This window comes from Mizuhopecten yessoensis, unplaced genomic scaffold (assembly GCF_002113885.1).
Source record: "Mizuhopecten yessoensis strain PY_sf001 unplaced genomic scaffold, ASM211388v2 scaffold11059, whole genome shotgun sequence".
NCBI lineage: Eukaryota > Metazoa > Mollusca > Bivalvia > Pectinida > Pectinidae > Mizuhopecten > Mizuhopecten yessoensis.
In genome coordinates this window covers 1495467-1518045 of record NW_018408858.1, presented here as the reverse complement: position 1 = coordinate 1518045, position 22579 = coordinate 1495467, and the positions used below count along the sequence as shown (strand labels likewise).

Genomic DNA, 22579 nt, shown 5'->3' with positions numbered 1-22579 from the left:
GAGTATTTGCACAAAGTTCTCATCAGTGCTCAGAATCAGGACACGCAATGCTTCCAGTGTGTGTTAATAATAATATACAGCATTTGATATAGCGCTCTATCTAGCTAACATATAAGCCACTCTAAAGCGCTTTACAGTACATATATATACAATTAGCATTTACATTAATCAATTCAATTTTGAGGAATTCGCAGGAGCTGCCTTATCAGGCGCTAACTACGAGTCCTATGCCATCTGGCTAATATCTCCCTATGTATGTATGCTGGAGATGTGATGTGTTCTGTTTGTAGTGGGACCGTGCTTCCAACGGCATCATTTAAAGTGACACCTCACTTGAATGCTACATCACAGATACCGCAACATACACCCCAGACCATGTTATACTACACCTGGGTTGTTGGAGTTGTGTGGGCAGGAGAAAAACACTTTTTCTGATATTCCATGCTTCCGACGACTTCGAGGATCGAATCCCGGCCGCCTGCGTGGAAGGCCGAAGTGTACGTCCTATTCAGAGTCGTCAGTTTGATATCAATTAAACTCACTGTCTGGAAGTTCTGACAAATTTTGTATAGCTTAATACCATCTACATAATGTTATCTTCAGCACAATATGATTCCTCAAAACTAAAAAAATATTAATCCGCGATCTGACGCTGTATGGCCATGGCTGTTCTCTAACTCGCCTATTCCTGCCATGATGACGGCTAGAGGCGTTGAACTTGTGACGTCACAGCCGATAGGATCCCATTCACCGCGAGTTACGATTACGACCGGTTTTTATGCGGTTTTCGACATTTTTGTTTTTGGATATTATATAATAATAATATATTAGTTTCTTTTTTTATTCAGGGTACACTTTGATACTCTCGGGTCCCTGTGGACGCAGAGACGTCCTTTGTCGACGTATCTAGATTAAATTTCTCCAACGAAATCTGAGAATTTAGGAAGTATAAATTAGATGTATCTCAACCAACACTTGGGGAGAATGATTACTCCGACATATCAGGATAAGTCCAAACAAACATTATTGTAACTAATTAAATAGCTTATACTACTTTTTATACGTCTCTGATTGAATTTTACGTATCGTTTTAATTCAATTAAAGTATTGAACAGAGAAAGTGTATAGACGACCACCGTGCACGGGGGTTGTAACTTCGTGTATATAATAATGAAGAATGAAGATGAAGATGCCCTTTTCATTATGCGTCGGAAACGTATGGTTGTGAGGCATAGATAACAAGGGATTAGGGGGTTGGATTAGTGTTTATAATTTGAAATACAACTATGATTATGTCTGAATGTGCTTTATGCTAATTTCATTCAAATGAGATTTAGATCACTATTACCGTAAACATTTACAGGGGCGGGTCCAGGGGAGGGCGTAATGGGCGTACCCCCCCCCCCCTTTAAAAAGAAAAAAACCCAAAAAACTATCGTAATCTGCTAATATTGTATTGAATATGGCAATTTATCATATTCATTAATTAAACACATATTATTTTATGTTTTTTAGCCAAAAAAAGGTCCAAAATTGTTTCCGCCTTGCCCCGCTCGGCGAAAAATTTGATTCTACGCCCCCCTCTTTCAAATATCCTAGAAACGTACCTGATTTAAAAAGTGTGTGGGGGAGGGGTTGGGCGGTACCGATGTCATCAACGCCGACTTCAGTATCATTTATATCTTATGATTGGCACAAACATGTCCAGTATATAAAACCGTCCTTTTTGTATGGTGACTATACCTAACTTCTTTCAGATATAAGATAAGCACCTGATTCGTGTGTCAAGAGGTTGAATGAGTTTAGTATTCATCCCGAATTTCAAAAAAAACAAATCAAACTTTACACTGTATCTATCTAACAAAATCATATTTTTCAACTTCTTTTATATCTCTAAGCACATTTTATTCTACTTAAAAATCATCAAGAGGTATGGCGGAAAACTGCCCGTATTTCCCTAAGTCGGCATTTATGAAAACGGGGAAAAAAATTAAGGAGTAAAACATTTCGGGTAGCAAAAAAGCATACAAAAGATTCAAAACCAATTGAATGTGAATTGTTAAACTGCTGAGAAAATAGGTATTGCTAATATGATACTGCAAATATAGCCATATACACTATATCTATGAAAGTGATGGGGTTTCCCGGAATTAAAAAAATACTTTCAACACTTTCCCATCCGAGGACCAACTTTTGAATAAACTTTTTGTGACCGTGATGTAATTTGCAAAAACAAATCCTATTACGGAAAAGTGGTCCTCCTTTGGGAAAGTGCTCAAAATAATGAAAAACAGGGGTGATCAAGTTTCTCTAAACTGCGACCGGTGTTTCTCGGATTAAATAAGTTTGTTATTGCCAGTATCTATATGTTCTATGTAGCCGAATGTGTAACGCAGTTTACTTGCGACTAGAAACTAAACGATGCAGGTTCGAATCCTCCTTCAGTTATATATTTTTTTTTAAATATTTAGGCATGTGATCAATAGTTTTTTTAAATCGATGGAAACTTTTGTTTTCATTTTAATAACATACCTATTGATTTATCAGTTTTGTTAGTAATAATTTCTTTACTATTTAGTGCGACATACTTCTATCGAAGCATGTCAACAAATCCCTGTACACGTGTACAGTACAGCTACGCTTTGTAGGTTAGACTATTTTTGATGAAATTTATGAATTGTTTTACCCTCCAACTGGCAATAGTAATTATATCAAGTGCTTAAACACCAACAAATAGGGCTGAAACACCAAATATGTGGTCTGTTTACAATAATCTATTCTTAGACACGGGATTCCGATATTGCTACCTGTATAAAAATACCCGAGGACGCGTCATAACAGTGCACGGTTGGATGCGCGCACCAGCGTAACATAGCTTTGGGGAAATAGGCGTTCTAGTTGTAACTATTTTATGATAATTTCAGCAAAATCACAATGTAAATCGTAACGTGTGAAGTCATCTTTATATCAAATCCTTTTTGCTAATTTACCTGGATATGTAAACCAGAACAGACCGGTGTGTTAGTTACGATGACCATGATCGCTATCAGGGTTGGCCTTAGCTCAGCGGGGGTGCACTACCTCTCACCGGTACCTCACGTTTAGCCCCCTGGGCATCCCCATTTCAGTAAAGCCAGAGCACACGCATGTACGTACTGCTTGGTCGTCTACTGAAAGGTCGCGAGGCCGTACGTATAATACCGGACGTAAAACCATCAAAATCAATCTGTACTGGCTCTTATTAAGATTCAGCTACCGTTTTCTGTCAGCACATCAGACCAGAAACGTATAAACGTCTCTGATCAGACACTTTGTTTAAAAAAGTTTTGTTTTAAAAAATAAACATCGGGCGGTTCAAACAGAGGCGTATACAACCTGTATATACGCAGTACATACACTATAGTATAGTTATTCGGTAGTGAAGCGGACGTAAAACCTAACAATCAATCAATCAATCAATTATAGTATAGTATATATGTCTCTGGTTAAAGGATTTTAAAAGGGGATGGCCGGGGTAGTTTTTGGAGGTGATCTCTTCTGTGTTGTGGTCCTTACGCCAAAGGTTCGAACTTTTTTTTATATGGTTCTAGAAGTAAATTGAAGAATTTCGTCGGTATCACCCGGGTGTTACGGCACGATATCTCCCCCCGACACGATTTCTCACCCGGGTGAGACATCGTGCTAAAAGTGCTGCGGTCGCAACACGATTTCTCACCCTAGCACGATTTCTCACCCGGGTGAGAAATCGTGCATAACATAACATATGGGCATAGGTGACACGTTTTCCCCTAAAACATATAAAAATGACATTTTATGACTACTTGTTTCTATGCTATGACTATTGGAATAAATTTTCAAGGGGTTTGTCTATATAAATAAATGCACTTCTATTGTTTATAGCATATACAAGTTATTTTGTTATATAATGTTGTTTGAAACGTTTAACATGTAAGATTTCAATTATCTTAAAAGTAAGTCAAATGTGCTACAGCCGTTCAAGGTATCTGCTGGTCAAATATTAAGACTACTTGGCACAGGTGGTACATCAAAATAGTTGATAAGACTACTGACGTACGATACCACAGCATAGCATTACAGACACTTAGAGGTAGGAGAGTAAAAATATTTGATAAACAATGAAATATAGTAACTTGAAACTAAATAAAAAGACCACAACAGGATCCGAGAAGAGGCATATCAACAAACAAGTGTTAAAAAAATACTGAGACTGTGATAAGTGTTGCGGAAAGTTAAACGCATTTTACATCATATTATGTAATACCTGTCGTAATGTCTGTCACCTTGTTGAAGGTCAACAGCTTTCTAAACTCAAGTGAATATGTTTTTGTTTTGTTATATAACGTTGTTTGAAACGTTTTACATGTAAGATTTCAATTATCTTTAAAGTAAGTCAAGTGTGCTGCAACCGTTCAAGGTATCTGCTGGTCAAATATTAAGACTACTTGGCACAGGTGGTACATAAAAATAATTGATAGGACTACTGGCGTACGATACCACAGCATAGCATTACAGACACTTCGAGGCAGGTGCAAACAAAATCCGATACTCTTTGTAATGATAAAGTGAACCTAATTCTTTCATCATACCATACGTATTTTGTTCACATAGATTCAGTGAGGCGACAAACCGGTAGACATTTACGGTGGCCCGTTAGAGCTATAATATGAAAGTGATTTATCAATTACTGCCACTACTTTATCTGGAAACGAGGCCGCCAATTGCTTATCACACGGAAGTTTATAACAAATCTATAATTTATTCATTTACTTTTGAAATGCGCAAAGGAAGTCTTAAAAAAATCTTCACATATTCAATTAGACGATGTAAAACAAACTGTTGCCCGACTCAACCGCAATCCGGTTCACCTAAATTAATCCGTTACAATACTTCAACACGGATTCCGACATCATCAGTATCGTACGAGAATCTACATGTCATCAAGCCAACAACAGCTGGTCGCTGTAAGTAATTTATTCCTCTGAATTTAGTGTCCTTAAACTGTCGCTCGGTGCCCGAATGCCCCGTGGTATAATGAAAATCTCCGCGTAGAAAACAGAACCGTAGAAAAGCAGAGAAACAGTGGCGAAGGACCAAAATAACCGTTAATTAACAGATGTATAGGGAACAATGTCGGCTAATTGGTTCACTTCTCATTCAGTCAAAGAAGGCTTATTATTTCGAAACAATTGAAGAATGTAGTAAGGACCATAGACAGCTTTTTAGACTCATTAAAACTTAATGGTTCAGAAAGGTGAAATTGTCCTACCAAGCTGTCATTCTGAAAAAGACTTGTCGAACAAGTTCAGTGATTACTTTCTGAGTAAAATCAGCTCGATCAGGAAAAATACATACGTATCTGAATATTGTCTAGTGTAGCCTTAAAAACAACTAACTTTTCTATTGTTACTTTAAGTTCGTACTGTCTCGGAGCCTATCAAGGAACTTGGTAACTAATTCTCCTTTTTCAACAAACAAATTCTCTATTGACAGGGGAGTCAAAGTTAATTTTAGAAAACATCAGAAAAAAAGCCCGACTCTTGAATGAAATTGGAAAAAGTGCGGTGTTTGTAACGAGAGGCAAAAACTTACCGCCTTGAAAAACGTCAAAGACGAGTGATCAGACATCTCAAAAACTGCCAGTATTCTTAAAATATGGAAAAGCAGTTTTGAAACCTTAATAAGTTCTTCCGACTCCGGAAATATTGAATTATCTTTAACATGTATAGTAAAAGAAACTCGATGTCTTCGAGACTGTGACAAATATCAAAGTACTGTCCCAGCTTTTAGTATTAGCTAATAAAATCGGTTGCACAAGCAAAGACCCATATTTAAGTGATTGTTGTGGTACATGCACAAAGATAACTATCGATTTTCACACTTGCTGACTCTTTGTAAACAGATATTTACCAGATACATTTTGTATAAGCAGAGTAGCCAATTCATATTGGCGGACAGTCTTGTTGGCAAGCATGACGTCTTAGAATATTGAACCAAGGATTGTGCTATTGAAGCCTGATTACCAAATATGTTTCATTCATATGCGAGCTGTACCGGTATAATCACTCGTGTTTCGCCGTTTACTCGTAAAAACTATCGTTATTCTGTAAACTCGTGACACATATATTATATTATAAAAGAAACCATTAAATATCGTTTATTATATGAACAATACACATAGAAGATAAAGCTCGACAATGACGTGATTTATTTATGTGATGACACACGTAAAAAACTGAAATAAATGCTGCTACAAATACACTATATAAATGACGTACAAAAAATAGCTTGCGTTTTTTATCATTTGATTTTAGTAAGTTTACACAAACCGCCTATTGTCTACAATTGCTCTGATGAATGCATATAAAAAATGAGTTTGCGGGTTATATCATAAATAATCATTCTGTAAAAATAGGTACATACAATGATATAACCATTCTTATTTTTATAAGTAAAAAGTCGATTAGCAAAAACAGTGATGTTTTATCAGTATAACATGCATAATTATATGTTCATTTAGATCCATAAGGACCATGCAATTATTTCGATTCAAATATATTTTATTGATTAAACAAAAGGATTGAGCAACAGGCCTCTCTCCATAAAATTAATTTAATATATGGATATACGTCTTGACCTTGAACCACTAAAATTTGTAACGGCAACATGAAATAAAGCAAAACTGATACATGCATGTATGCTGATAAAAAAATGTACCGAGACTTATTGTACTGCAATTAACAAATTGTTTTCCTCATTTGCATTATCATAAATGACGTTTGTGACGGGTTAATACATTGATATGGGACCGTATCAAGTTTCTATTTTGCCATGATGGTGCAATATCGTGAAAAACAATTTCAAGAAGTAATAGCACGATATTACAATACATGTGCGACGTAGTAGAGATTGGACTTCAGATTACATACATAAGTAATCCTGTGTTCACTAGCGCCTGTCATGGATACTTTCAAGTTGACTGCTTCTTATATATACTTCCTAATTAGACGTAACCACCATTGTACGTATATGACTATACCCCACATAGATTAAAATAAGTCCAATTATGCATACCTTGGATTTAATTTTCTGACCTGTACTTCCTCGGGCTAGATTTAACCAATTACAAAAACTTGGTGTTGCTGACTGTGTCACAAACGCTAATCTCTATTGTTTCTTTGATACAACATGATCACAATGGCTATTCTACAATTCTATAGTTCATTTAAGAACTTCTGAAACATATATTTGTATGTCATTGCAACAAATTGCCTCCGTTCTTTTTACAACTCTCCGAACCGGATCTAGCGGGTGTGGCGGGGAGACTTTCTCGCTGCACAGGTACTGAGCAAATACTGTGTGTGGTGCTTTTGTATGTCCAGCACCTGTAGCTTATTGAGAGATTCCGGACTATAATCTGTTCCTCTCTGTAAATTAAACATTTTTCTTTATCGTGACATAAGTTCACTAAAGGATTTTCATGCTCAGTGTTCAGAAATAAGTATTGGAATAATACCTGATCTCGAGCTCCATCAAGCTATTTGCGTGTTTAAAAAGCATTATGGAGCTCGAAACTAGGTATTGTTAAAGTGTATAACGTACTTCTCAATGTACATGTATGAACATCTTGTAAAGCAACAAGTTTATTTTCTGCATGCAACAAATTATCAGCAAAGTATTACATAAACAGTATTGTTTGTAGCAATGCATTAGGTAAACAATGGCCATGAACATAAGCCCACGTGTACAGCACAGATGCACAGGTTTCGCGTAAGGTAACGTTCAAGCTCACTGGACTGTGTCTTATAGTACGCACAAATAGAACATACTAGTATTCAATTCCGACATTTTAATTGGATAATTACATTTACCAAGGGATAAGATAATAGACAAACTTCTGCTTAATTTGATTGTTTTTATTCTTTGTGTAACACACATCGGAGAGTAGACATACAAATAGTACAGTATATTACAAATTTACAATGACACATGTATACAATAATATTCATTAATCGTGCAGTACTTCAAAATGACATATAATAAGAGACAGCATTTTACACTGCAATACACCAACATCGTAAGGTTCCGATACAGTGCAAGCATAACAATAGTGTAACTTTCAATGACGTACGTTACAGGTAATGATAACTGGATTAATAAAGTTACATACATTGTATCGCACATATGTCACGAATAAATACTCTCTAGTAGAACAGTAAAAAAAACAATAAAATACACTGCCATAGTGTAATAAATACGATGTTACTCCTGACGTTAGTGACAGTGATATTACGATATAGAAAATACTCGTCGATGTTTCGAAGTTGTTAATTATGATTAATTTACCATATAATTTATATTACATAGGAAAGGAAATGAACGGGCACAATCACTTTTTTTTTTACACAATATACACATAATACAAATATCTTATCAAATATGGTATACTGAAAAGAACATTTACAGGGAAAATGAGATAAAATATTATACAGTGTTATTACGACGTTTTAAACTTAAAAACAGGAATTTTCCTAATTTATTTAATTCCGTAATGTTTCGACTAGTAAATAACTGTATCAATTTGAAAACACTTGGTCGTTTGTAATAAAAAGGCTTAATAAACTCTCGCCTTAAGTCGTTATAAAAGTTGCACTTTAATATAAAATGAAATTCGTCTTCAATATCATTAGCGTTACATAAGTTACAGAATCTTTGTTCTCTAGGAAGGTTTCTATATCTTCCCTGTTCAATATTTAAATTATGAGAGCTAAGTCTAAAGCGAGCTAAAGTCTTTTTATATGAATTATCAATTGGTTTTATTAAATATGATTGCAAAGAAAAATTGTCTATTAGATGTTGATAAAGGAATCCTTTCGGAGTTGTTTGGATATTAGTTAATATTTCCTGCCGGTAAAAGTCAAAAAGTCTTTGCTCAATGATTGTATAGATATTTCTATCATTTCTAACATTTTCCCAAAGGTAAGTTAAACCTAATTTGTTGAGTTCTGTGCGGATATCAAGAATCCAATTATCATTTGATAAAATTCTTTCCTCGTAACATGTTTTTAAAATGCAATTATTCGAAGTTTTTAATTTTAACCAATATTTAAAAACTTTCAGTTTTCTACATACAGACAATGGTAATCTTCCTAACTCACAATAAACTAAATTATTACACGTACTCTTCTTGACTCCGAGTAGCCTTTTACAGAAATGTATGTGTATCTTTTCAACATCAAGAGCTTTATGAAAGCCCCATACTTCTGCACTGTAACTTAAGACGCTATTAATATAAGTGTCGAATACAGAACATTGTGTTTTGATATTAAAATTATGATTTTTGAACTTATTACAAAGCGCATAATATGCCTTATTACCCTGATCTGCAACATGCTTTTGAGTGACATAAAATTTACCATTGTAATTAAAGAGCATGCCTAAGTAATTAAACTGGTCGACGACTTGGAGCTCTTTAGTGTCGTAAAACCATTTTTCGTTGTTTCGTATCCCGCCACCATTCCTGAAAACTACTATTTTCGTCTTTTCAGTGTTTAAATTGAGTTTGTACTTGTTATTATATGATTTCATAGCTTCCAGAATATGTTGTAACTTTTCTGGCGTTTCTGCAAATAGCACCGTATCGTCAGCATACATTAAAAGAAAAATGTTAATTAAATTAATTTCAATAGATGGACAACCTTCTTTTATAAAATGAATTTCACAGTCATTGACGAACATGGAGTATAAAATGGGTGACAAAATTTCACCCTGAAATAGACCGATTGTATTTGAAAAAAAATCTGAATACAAACCATTGTGCTTTACACATGACTTAACTGAACTATACAACGATTGAATTATACGTAACATTTTCCCTCTAACACCCTGCTTAATCAATTTGCACCACATATGAGATCTGTCGATTAAGTCAAAAGCTTTCTTGTAATCAACAAAGCAACAGTAAAGTCTACCACCTTTTTTACTTAAATATCTATTAATTAAAGTCTGAAGTACAAATATTGCATCAACGGTTGAATGTCCGGGTCTAAAACCAAATTGAGCATCTGTTATTACATTATTTTTAACATCCCAATTAACTAGTCGCTCATTCAAAATGGAGGTAAACAACTTCCCCATGCAACTGACTAGAGTAATGCCCCTGTAATTATTTGTATTTTCTATATCGCCTTTCTTATATACGGGGGTAATACTCCCAGTAGACCAAGCTTCAGGGAAAATCCCTAATTGAAAAATATAATTAAAAAGTTTGATTAAATATGGAACAAGTATATCATTGCAATCAATAAAAAGTTCATTAAGCATTTTGTCCTCACCACAACTTTTATTTCTACTTAACTTATGTATTGCAGAAATAACTTCTTTTTCTGTGATATGGGAGTCGAGTTCTTCAAATACACATGATATATTATTTTCATCTAAAGTTGTTTCGCCTATCTCGTGAACTGGATTACCTTGACAACTTAAATCTTTAAAATGATTGTAGAATTTGTCAAGAGAAATTTTGTTAGAAACTTTAAATTTTCGTTTCGAAAAGTATTTATAAAAATGTTTCGGGTTGTGTTTTCTAAGATACTCCATCATATCTCCCTCCTGTCGCTGATATTCTCTCTTCAGTCTTAACTCAAATTTCTTATAATCAGTTTTTTTCTCAATTAATATTCTATGATTATCAGCAGTTTTAAAATTGTTAAATGTATGTAAGGCATCTTTGTATATCTTATATATCTGCTTACATGGAAGATTAAACCAGGGTTTATCCTCATGCTGAATACTTTTTTTCTTTGAGACATTATCAGTTATAGTTGACTTACATCTATGTACATCACACAGTGGTAAACACATCTCATTTAGAAAAGAACAAAGTTTGTCAACACATAATTCGACATCTGACTTGTTTAACAAAGGTGTAACGAGGAGTTCACTTAATACATTGATATTTTGACTAAGATTCTGTCTAATGGAGTTTACATTATCATCATTCCACTTTACATTTTCACAAACGCATCTAGCATGAGCTTGATTTCCAGGTAATTCTTCATCAAAATTTATATCTAATCTCAATTTAAAAGATAAAGGTGAGTGATCAGACATAGTTACAAAATTACCAGACTTAAATTCTTTTACATTTTGAAAATTGTCCCCCTCAACTAAAAGGTAATCTATAAGGCTTGTACCAATAGAACTAAAGAAAGTAACACTTCCATCCGGGTCACCTGAGTGACGTTCGTTCAATATCCTAAAACTAGTAGATTCGCACAGAGACAATAACTTTCTTCCAAAAGAGTTTACAGATTTGTCCATGCTTTTCCGCTCAGTAAGATCATACACACTATCAGATTGATAGTCAACAGCATCAAATAATACATTACCATCTTTACCCAAGCCATCATTAATTATCATATCAGGTCTGGTACCAGTTCTGGCATTGAAATCTCCAGTTATGTACACTTTACCATTTGATCTATAATTTATAATGGAATCTTGCAAAATTTGAAATAAATCTATTTCTTCTGTGTTATTTTCATAGAAAACACTTTTTTCGGGGGGAAAGTAACAAAACACAATGTAGCTATAACTTAAATTTCCTTCAAGTTTTAACCATATTATGCTATCGTGAATATTTTCAACTATCGAAATATTGTTTTTTAAGCAGTTTTTATAGAATATAACAATATCCCCACCGATACCAGTTTTCCTCGGGAAGACATATTTACAATAACCATCTAACTCAAATTCATCTTTCTCAGATAACCAACATTCACTGAGACACACAATGTCATAATTGTTGATAATATCTAGAAAGTCTCTATTACAGAGCTTTCCTAATAGGCCTTTACCAATGTTCCACGACAGTACCAACAGGTCTCGCTCAGCCGTATACGGTTGCGCGTCACTCTCCGCGTGATCCTATGCACGATGATCCTCCCAAGGCCGCTGGGGGCCCCTGTTGTTGGACTGTGGATTCGCCGAAGTGGCAGGTCTGTTCATCGCGCGAGGCTGGGTTGGTGGTGAATATCTCTGACGCGGAGCAGCAGTAGGCTGTTGACGTCCTCTGTCAGATGCTGAGGTGGACCGTGTGTCCGCCTATCCTGTAGAAAATCCACTTGATCTGCTGGTATGCTGGTTTGCGCGTTTGTTGACATAACTGGCCTGGTCGCTGTGGGTGATCCCTGGTTGTTCCTCGTATAGCCTACCGTCTATGTACAGCCTGTCTCGGATCAGTTTTGCGGTGTTCCCAGCTTGTTTGCTACGTTTGCGGACTGGATACAACCTTTTCTTTCTTTCCTCTTTTTCTACCGGATACTGTTCATGAATGCCAAACATGGTCCCTTTCAGATGGAATGACCTGCTTTTGACCAGTTGGAGATCTTGGTTGTACACGAATCTGGCAACAATCGGTCGGGGCTTGCCACGTATGTGCCTACCAAACCTATGGACGTTGACAAAGTCAATCCTATGTTGAATACCAAGTTCTATATATATGAAGTCCCTGATGAGAGCCAAGGTATCCTCATTGCGGTTTTCCCCTGAAAGTCCGGTGAAAACAAGGTTGTATTTCATAGACCTGCACTGTAGATCTAGAACAGTCTGTTTCATATTGTCGCGGTCCAGTCTGAGTGTATCAAAACCACTACAAAGTCCACTGATGACTGACTCCTGTTCTTTTACTGCCTCTGACAACTCCTGGTAACTAACCGAATTGGCACTGAGTTCGTCATACTGGTCCGATACAAAATTAGCTGTAGATTGGAAATCTCCACACTTCCGTTCGGCATCTGAAACACGTCTCTCAACCTCATTTACTCTGATAGTTAAACGAGAAAGATGTTCTTCAATCGTATCTAGCTTGTCTAGCTTCTCCATTTTGCTGAGTATAAAGTCAAGTTTACGGTTTGTTTCGTCGTGAAACTGATAATGACACTCGATTTCATCCTTGGCTCTAAAGGTCGGTTTCGGAGTCGAAGATGGGGGGATAGGGGCCTGCTTGGTAGGGCTGCCGTACAGTACACCACTCACAGCGTTCAGTANGTCTCAGAATAGGTGAGCATCGGGGTCATGGTTCAGAACGTTCACTATATATATATATATAGAACTAGAACATGAACATGACTATTTACGCTTTAGCTGCGTCAGACAATGTGATGAAAGCGAGCTATAGAAATCCAAAGATTTTTGGAAAATCCCAGAGATGTTGTGAAGATAGAAATATAAAATGTATATACACCAGTTGGGTTTTTTTTGTTTTTTTTTTGTAATTTTCTATTTATTCAAGATTTTTTTGCAATACATGGTATTATTACACATTATTTCATATATATTCATACCTCACAAGACTCATATATACTCTTACTTTCATCAGTTGATATACTTGACGCCAGTACATGTAATGGTACACATGTACACATATATTGCCTTTATGAGAGAGAGAGAGAGAGAGAGAGAGAGAGAGAGAGAGAGAGAGAGAGAGAGAGAGAGAGAGAGAGAGAGAGAACTTTCAATGTAAAGCTATAGGTTGTGAGTAAGATTACATATCAAGTCTGTTAGTTTCACGAATATAGTCAGATATATTTTGTAAAATGTATTTATTGGTATCAGTGCTGTATATTATGCACCCATTTGATAGAGGTTTTATATTATGATTATCATGTTTATCAGTTATACAAAATTGATAAATATTTTGTACTATTTGCATGTTAACAAACAATTAATAAGCATTCAAATACAACATAAAATACATTTTCATTTTCATGTCCCCGTCTACATGCTGCAGGTGTTGCACTATTGGGATTGCAGCATGATTTAGTCGACATACGATATTAAATGTTCTTGGCCAATTATAAATAGTATTTAAATTTATTTTTTTGTTGTTAACATTTTCAGAGATTTTAAAATTAATTTGTTGTAGGGAAGTAGCATTTTAAAGTTTCTGCAGATAGAAGGTTAAATTTTCTACACACTGCGGAAAACACTTTTGAAATAATTTTCAGTTATACAAATCTGGGTATTGAAAATAGGGCTGTATTTCTTAGTGGATATCTTACATTTAAATTGATGTAAAGGTATGGTTCAATGATGTCTGCTAATCACTTCGGCGATTCATCATGTACTAGTTTATGATTTTTTTCGTCTACAACAAAGTGATTCAAGCCCAGTTTTAACATGAAATAAGAAATTGTCAACAAGATGAAAGAGTACAGTAATGTTATGTCTCTGATGGTATATGATGCAATATGTGTACAGTAGCTGAAAGCGAAACGTACAAAGAAAGATAACCCTATAAAAAGAGTTCATCGACATCAGTACTGCGCATGCGTGTCGAAAAGGAAGCACGTTGCTCCAGAACTATGGCTGCCATCGACGTTTCACTGTTTACCGGCATCGGTCTCAGTGAGCAGAAAGCAAAGGAAACCATTAAGAATGAACACGTATCACAGCTTTTGAAACTTGCAATAGAACAGGTTTGTATTTATTAACTTTTCCTTTAGTTTGTAGGCTTAATTCACCATGCCTAAACTTGGTAATTGTCAAAACGAAAGTCGGATTTGATCCATGATGCAATCATGTGTAGTGATTTGACATATTGTTTACATCCCAATACATTTATTCTAGTCTTTAATGTGGCCAATCCACGCTCTTTAATGTAAGAATATTTCAAAAATGACGTAACAGCAAGCTAAATGTACAGACAGCTTTCCGTTACAACTGGTAAAACGTCTATCTACAATTTCAAGCACAGGGGTTCGTTGTAGCATATATGTATTTCAGAAATTTGTAACGAATCCCTGTGCTTCAAGTGATCAGTTTCTGAGCGTTTAAGGTGAAATTTGCTGAACAAACGAAAACGAACAAAACTAACAGCAATTTGCTTTATATTGATTATCAACAATGTTTTTATTTTTTATTTTAACTGAGATGTCGGTTTGCAATGACTTACCTTACTCTACATTGACAACTAATGCAATCCTGTCATTGTCATCGAACAACAACATTTTGTTACCAGTTTCTGTGCCCGTCGATTTAGCTCACACATTATTTATACTGTGATAATGCTACAGTCGGAAAGATAGTTCTAAGAGTATCATTTTGATGTTTGTATCTGCTCGATTTTTTAATTCTAAAAGGGGAAGATTAAATGTAACGGCCAGACCAGGGCTCAAACCCAGGGCCTCTGAACTCTATACGGATGCTCTACCAATTGAGCTACCTTGTCGCTGATCGACCCAGCCCACTTCTGGTACATTCCTCAATCCTTTTTCTAAGTATTCGCCCCAAAACACACACTTAGTTTCAACCGAGGTTTGGGTATCCCCTTGCCAAACCTTAACCAAATGCTTTAAACAAGGGTTGGCAAGCTCACCAATTTCATAACAGGAGAAAGAGAACATGTAATGACCAGACCGGGGTTGGAACCAGGGACCATCCAAACTCTAGACAGACACTCTACCAGTTGAGCTACCTAGTCGCTGATGATCGACCCAGTCCAGTTCCGCTAAAGAATCAACAAAATGTTTTGCATTACAATAAAGAAGGAAATTCACAGAAAAACGCATAGGCACCATACTTTTGGCTGCTGAATGTAGAATAACCAGACATACGACAGCAAATTACAGTAGTCATATGCTTTTGTTAAGCAGAACAATTATTAAATGTTGCATATATATATAAGTATCATTTTTTTTTACCATTTATTGTTTTTTAATCCATTAAAAAGGTATTACAAATTGTAGCATAAAAACTACTATTCTGCATGTTTTTGAATAAAATAGTGTTTATTTACTTGTTAATGCTTCATTTTCTTATACATTCTCGCAGATGTTAGCTAAGTGTCCACACACAGATGTTAGCTAAGTGTCCACACACAGTTGTTAGCTAAGTGTCCACACACAGTTGTTAGCTAAGTGTCCACACACAGTTGTTAGCTAAGTGTCAACATGTTAGCTAAGTGTCCACACACAGATGTTAGCTAAGTGTCCACACGCAGATGTTAGCTAAGTGTCCACACACATATGTTAGCTAAGTGTCCACACACAGATGTGAGCTAAGTGTCCACACACAGATGTTAGTTAAGTGTCCACACACAGATGTTAACTAAGTGTCCACACACAGATGTTAGCTGAGTGTCCACACACAGATGTTAGCTAAGGGTCCACCCACAGATGTTAGCTAAGTGTCCACACACATATGTTAGCTAAGTGTCCACACACAGATGTGAGCTAAGTGTCCACACACAGATGTTAGTTAAGTGTCCACACACAGATGTTAACTAAGTGTCCACACACAGATGTTAGCTGAGTGTCCACACACAGATGTTAGCTAAGGGTCCACACACAGATGTTAGCTAAGTGTACACACACAGTTGTTAGCTAAGTGTCAACATGTTACCTAAGTGTCCACACACAGATGTTAGCTAAGGGTCCACCCACAGATGTTAGCTAAGTGTCCAGATGTTAGCTAAGTGTCCCCACACAGATGTTAGCTAAGTGTCCACAAACAGTTGTTAGCTAAGTGTCCACACACATTTGTTAGCTAAGTGTCCACACACAGTTGTTATCTAAGTGTCAACATGTTAGCTAAGTGTCCACGCACAGATGTTAGCTAAGTGTCCACACACACACAGCTGTTAGCTAAGTGTCCACACACAGATGTGAGCTAAGTGTCCACACACAGATGTTAGCTAAGGGTCCACACACAGATGTTAGCTAAGTGTTCACACACAGATGTTAGCTAAGTGTCCACGCACAGATGTTAGCTAAGTGTCCACACGCACACAGATGTTAGCTAAGTGTCCACACGCACACAGATGTTAGCTAAGTGTCCACACGCAGATGTTAGCTAAGTGTCCACACACACTCAGAGGTTAGCTAAGTGTCCACACACACACAGCTGTTAGCTAAGTGTCCACACACAGATGTTACCTAAGTGTCCACACACAGATGTTAGCTAAGTGTCCACACACAGATGTTAGCTAAGTGTTTAATTTCACTTCCCAAAAAACAATGATTTCAAAAACTATTTAAACATCAGGGCACAGAGTTGTAGCAAAACACAGTCCTCAGATGATATATTTATACTCCTCGGAGACCAGAATGGTTTTAATGCAGAGGGGGTTATGTACGCATGCGATGCATGCTTAACTTTTGTTTAGTCCCAGTTAGTACAGATTAATGTTTTAAATGCCTGTATTCCTTGCACTCATACTGTGTTGTTGTCCAGTTGACTGCTGGTACTGTGAAAACCACTCTAACTTCCAGTAGTATCCTATCCAACTGCATGTGGTAGTTTTGGGGACTTTTGTAACGGCCTCTATTTCAATCAGTACTGGTTTAGACTTAATTTAATCATTTTTATTTACATGAACTTGTGTGACTAACACCAACAGGTTTTTTTCTCAGGCAAAAAGGTGTGGGTTGTCATCTGTGGACAAGGATGTCGGCAAGCTGCTCTACAATGTGGCAACTCGTCTCAAGAAACAGATCCAGTCCCACCAGGGGCTCCTTGTCGATTACATCGCCACGAAAAAAATCACCACTGAACTTCAGCTCAATGGTATAAGTAATAGTTTTTTCAGGTCCATTATATCAGAGTGACCTATAGCTTTGCTTACAAGTTAGAATAGGTTAATTTCAAATAGCTACTTGTAATGTATTTGAAAAATACCTAATTATGGCAATACAAGTAATGCTTAGGTATGACAACATCGATCAATAACTATAGGTATGCATGGTAACATCAGGTAATTTAGTTACACTGTATTAGTTGTGCTGATTTTCCCAAAGCCAAATGACCTAATTGTAAAATATTCTAATGAAATGAAAATGTTTAACATGTACCTTGATTGAGGGGGAGGCATTAAAAAAGTAACTTCCTAAACTGCACTTACTTAATCTATTTTTAAATGATAATTCTCACTTTGCTAGCTGCCATGGACTACTTGTTACACAATCCTTTGCCCCCTGTGGATACCACACGTCTAGAACAGGAGAGTGGAGTGGGCGTGGCTATCACACCTGAACAGGTGGAAGAGGCAGTATGTATACCAAGTGTGGATTAATCCTTGTAATTTGTGAAATATTTTTTTGGGAATTTATTCTGATGGTATATCTATAAAAAGTAAGTGAATTACAAATTCTCACAGGTATTATTCAGGCACGTTATAACAAAGTATAAGTTTCCCTTATAGTAAAAATAAAATAGTATACATTCTTTCATTTTTTGAAGGTTTTACTGAAAAAGACATCAGTTCTGCGATGGTCATACCCTGGGTCATTTTCCCATTTAAAACAATGGAAAAACTAGCAGTATTTTGACAGTTTGAGAGAAGTATTTATTTCAGCATCCTTAAATATTCAATGTGTTGAATAAGGTAGTGATCCATGTCTCTTTATCCCTTCAGGTGGAAGAAGTAATGGAGAAATACAAAAAAGAACTTCTAGAAAAACGTTACAACTTCAGCGCTGGGATTTTGATGGGTAAGTAAATCTACATAAAACATCTTTTGGATAGACTGGTCCTATGTGTAGTGTCTGGTCTTCTTGATTCATAATCAAGGTATGAGTGTGGAATTATCTTTTTATATTCCACAAAGATTTGAAGAGTTTATATATCTATATAATAGTGCCAATTTATTTTTCGTGAAAACACTTTTTTGAACTTAATGTGCAACAGGCACTTACTTAAATTAATTTTAGAGTCCATTGTTTGTAGTATAAGCATGTGTACACACCATAATCAGTAGCTAGGGTCTGGACCTTTCTCTTGTCATCTTCAAATATATGCGCTAGAATTGTGTATGAAAGTCCATAAGTGCATCAGATTAAGTAAATACATCCATATTAGTGGAGTTTGTGTGTAAAAGATCACACCTGGGATCTTTAGACAAAGACTGGCAATCATCATAGCTTCAGTTTGTCTCAAATATGTATATATTTACAACACATCTGATGAATCCTACTATTGTGATACAGCCAGTTTTTAGGCCACTCAACACAAGGTCCGGTATGTCACTCTGTGATAGTTAAACTGGCCCCCGTCTCTAGAATATTGAATTATCATGGGAAAAAAATAACTCTAATAGTTTTGATCACTTGGATGTCTGATTCTAGACTAGGGACCAAATAAGCTAGTAGTAAAATGCAGTCGAGAAATTCTTCATAAAAACTTGAGGGCTGGTGGCCAGTCTGTGTGATAGTACAAGATGTTGTATTAAGTTATACACCAGCATGTCTAGTATACGTACTACACTAGTGTACTACAGTAGAAGAAGTCCTTTCGGGCTGGAACTCATCGGTTATTATCCACTGATCAAAGTGACGAATTGAGACAAGAATGGGTTCTGGAAATGTTAGCACCACTGTATGCTAAGGTTACAGGACATCATTATTCCATCCTCAATGGCATTTTGTCTGCCATAGTTGAATTGTCCAGTTAAATTTTTCGGGAAGCAAATTGAACATAGTCGTAGAGTGATGATGAGATGCTATGAATACAATGTAATACCGGTAAGCATATGAAAAACAATTCTATTGATATTATAAAACCATTACTACACCAGGGATAATCCTGGAGTGGGCCATGGGGCCATTGACCCCTCAAAACTGAAATTGATCCCTCCATTTTCTAATTTTCTTTTAATTTTACATAGAATGGCCCCTCTAAATTTTGATATTGACTAAAAATTGCTGAAATGGCCCACTGCTCTCAAAGTCCAGGGTTTTCCCTGCCACACATATATTCATCTGACATGTTAGATTCAATCTAATTAAAATTATATCTTCACATGGCTTCCGTTAACTGATATGTTGCATGGAAGTCGGTAAATGGGAGTGATTTTAATTAGATTGTCTCAGATTGTAATCATCTACTGTGCGAATAGATAGATACAGTTGTGTGACCGCAAAACGCACCAAAAACACTGTGCATACATCGTTCACACACCGTCCGCACATCGTCCACACATGGTGCGCACAACTGTGTGATTTAACAATCGTTCGTCCCGTTGTGCGCTTCTCTCCGCACAACTGTGCGATTTGGTACAATTTGTTGATCAATATTACGGAATGAAAAAAATATGGAAGGCTCATATGCAATAATGTACACTGTATATATATTACTGTAATTCTCTCATCTCTATAATTTAGATTATGTACAATTTTACAATGCTTGTAACACAGTATACAGTGAACATTAAACTGTCAAGAAATTGGTTTGGCTCCTCGGTAACAGAACAGGTAAATAACAATTTGATGAGTGACCGGAGTTTTACCTGGCCTTTGTCTGACACATAGAGCTGATATGTGATACCGTATGACCGTTATGAAAACACAACTGGACGATTAATATTTGTTATTTGCATTCGCATTGCATTTGGTCTATAGCTCCCCTTAACCTGGTTTTCACACCTTGGCGAGTTACGTAAGTGCCCCGAGCGGGGGGAAAACTACAGTCCATCATCCAGGTTTAAAGTGGCTATGTTTACCTGTGTTGTAGAGACTGTGTTGTAATTTTACATATGTCAATTAAGGTCCTTTAAAAACACCGAAATCACCATTTCCTAATTTAAGAAAGTAAAGACATAAAGATAAACTTATAGATGTAGCTTGAATATAGAAACATAATAAAAAATCAAGTTTATATGTATAAACACGAAACCGTATTTATTGTTAAGCCATTCCTCAATTTACACCAACCGCGATTGTTATCGCACAGCGTTCGTCGATCGTCCGCACAAATGTGCGCAAGCAATGATCGTCCAATTTTTTATCGTTCGCACTTCGAGCACACATCGTTTACACATCGTGCGCACACCACACATCGTGTAACGTTGTGCGATCCCACAACTGTACATACATTTTCACTTGGCTGAAGACATTGTTAAATATATCCATTTGTACAATGCACTCATTTGCTCTGTTACATCAGCTGAACACATGTATAGTATTATATGCTTATTCAAAAACAGTTATTATGTTCTTTCAGGTGAGGCAAGGAATAAACTAAAGTTTGCTGATGGAAAAATGATTAAAAATGAAGTGGATATGCAGGTAAAAGATAAAAGAATGTGGTTATACCTTACCAACTAAACTGTTCCTAAAAGGCAAGCGATTGTATTTTATTGGGAGAATTTTCCCCCTTCATCATACTCAATGGAAATGATTGCACTGTGGAAGTAGTTATTTTAAACAGTTACATGGCATAATTGACTATATATATATGTTCAATCATAGCGAAAAATACATTTTGGTGTCAGAATGTGTCTGCTAACTAGTTCTTTAAAAAGGAAAGGTCAAGTAGAGTTGGTCTAGCTCCATTGTCTTTGTGGTAATAATCGGCTACTCATTCATTGTGGTAGTAATCGTCTACTCATTCATTGTGGTCGTAATCGTCTACTCATTCATTGTGGTAGTAATCGTCTACTCATTCATTGTGGTCGTAATCGTCTACTCATTCATTGTGGTAGTAATCGTCTACTCATTCATTGTGGTCGTAATCGTCTACTCATTCATTGTGGTAGTAATCGTCTACTCATTCATTGTGGTAGTAATCGTCTACTCATTCATTGTGGTAATAATCAGCTACTCATTCATTGTGGTAATAATTGGCTACTCATTCATTGTGGTAATAATCAGTTACTCATTCATTGTGGTAATAAGCAACTACTCATTCATTGTGGTAATAATCAACTACTCATTCATTGTCGTAATAATCAGCTACTCATTTATAAGTGTACTACTCATTCATTGTGGTGATAATCAACTACTCATTCACTGTGGTAATAATCAACACTCATTCATCGTGGTAATAATTGGCTACTCATTCATTTTGGTAATAATCAGTTACTCATTCATTGTGGTAAATTCATTGTGGTAATAATCGGCGACTCATTCATTGTGGTAATAGTCGGCTACTCATTCATTGTGTTAATAATCTGCTATTCATTCATTGTGGTAATAATAGGCTACTCATTCATTGTGGTGATAATCAACTACTCATTCACTGTGGTAATAATCAACTACTCATTCATTGTGGTAATAATCTGCTATTCATTCATTGTGGTAATAATCAGCTACTTATTCATTGTGGTAATAATCGGCTACTCATTCATTGTGGTAATAATAGGCTACTCATTCATTGTGTTAATAATCTGCTATTCATTCATTGTGGTAAATTCATTGTGGTAATAATCGTCTACTCATTCATTGTGGGAATAATCAGCTACTCATCCATTGTGGTAATAATCGGCTACTCATTCATTATGGAAATAATCAACTACTCATTCATTTTGGTAATTATTGGCTATTCATTCACTGTGGTAATAATCAGCTTCTTATTCATTGTGGTAATAGTCGGCTACTCATTCATTATGGCAATAATCAACTACTCATTCATTTTGGTAATTATTGGCTATTCGTTCATTGTGGTAATAATTAGCTACCCATTCATTGCGGTAATAATCTGCTACTCATTCAGTGTGGTAATAATCGGCTATTCATTCATTGTGGGAATAATTGGCTACTCATTCATTGTGTTAATAATCTGCTAT

The 22579-nt window shown here is 36.0% G+C and overlaps 1 protein-coding gene across 1 annotated transcript in view; it reads left to right on the top strand.

Moving 5' to 3' along the window:
- Positions 1-14332: 14332 nt before the first annotated feature.
- Positions 14333-22579, top strand: part of LOC110465159 (glutamine--tRNA ligase-like) — a 50073-nt gene continuing 41826 nt past the window's right edge. Inside the window, exons 1-5 of the mRNA XM_021520780.1 lie at positions 14333-14498; positions 17433-17586; positions 17958-18067; positions 18434-18509; positions 21016-21080. Coding sequence (XP_021376455.1) covers positions 14349-14498; positions 17433-17586; positions 17958-18067; positions 18434-18509; positions 21016-21080 — 555 coding nt within the window. The 5' untranslated portion in view covers positions 14333-14348. The remainder of the gene's footprint in view (positions 14499-17432; positions 17587-17957; positions 18068-18433; positions 18510-21015; positions 21081-22579) is intronic.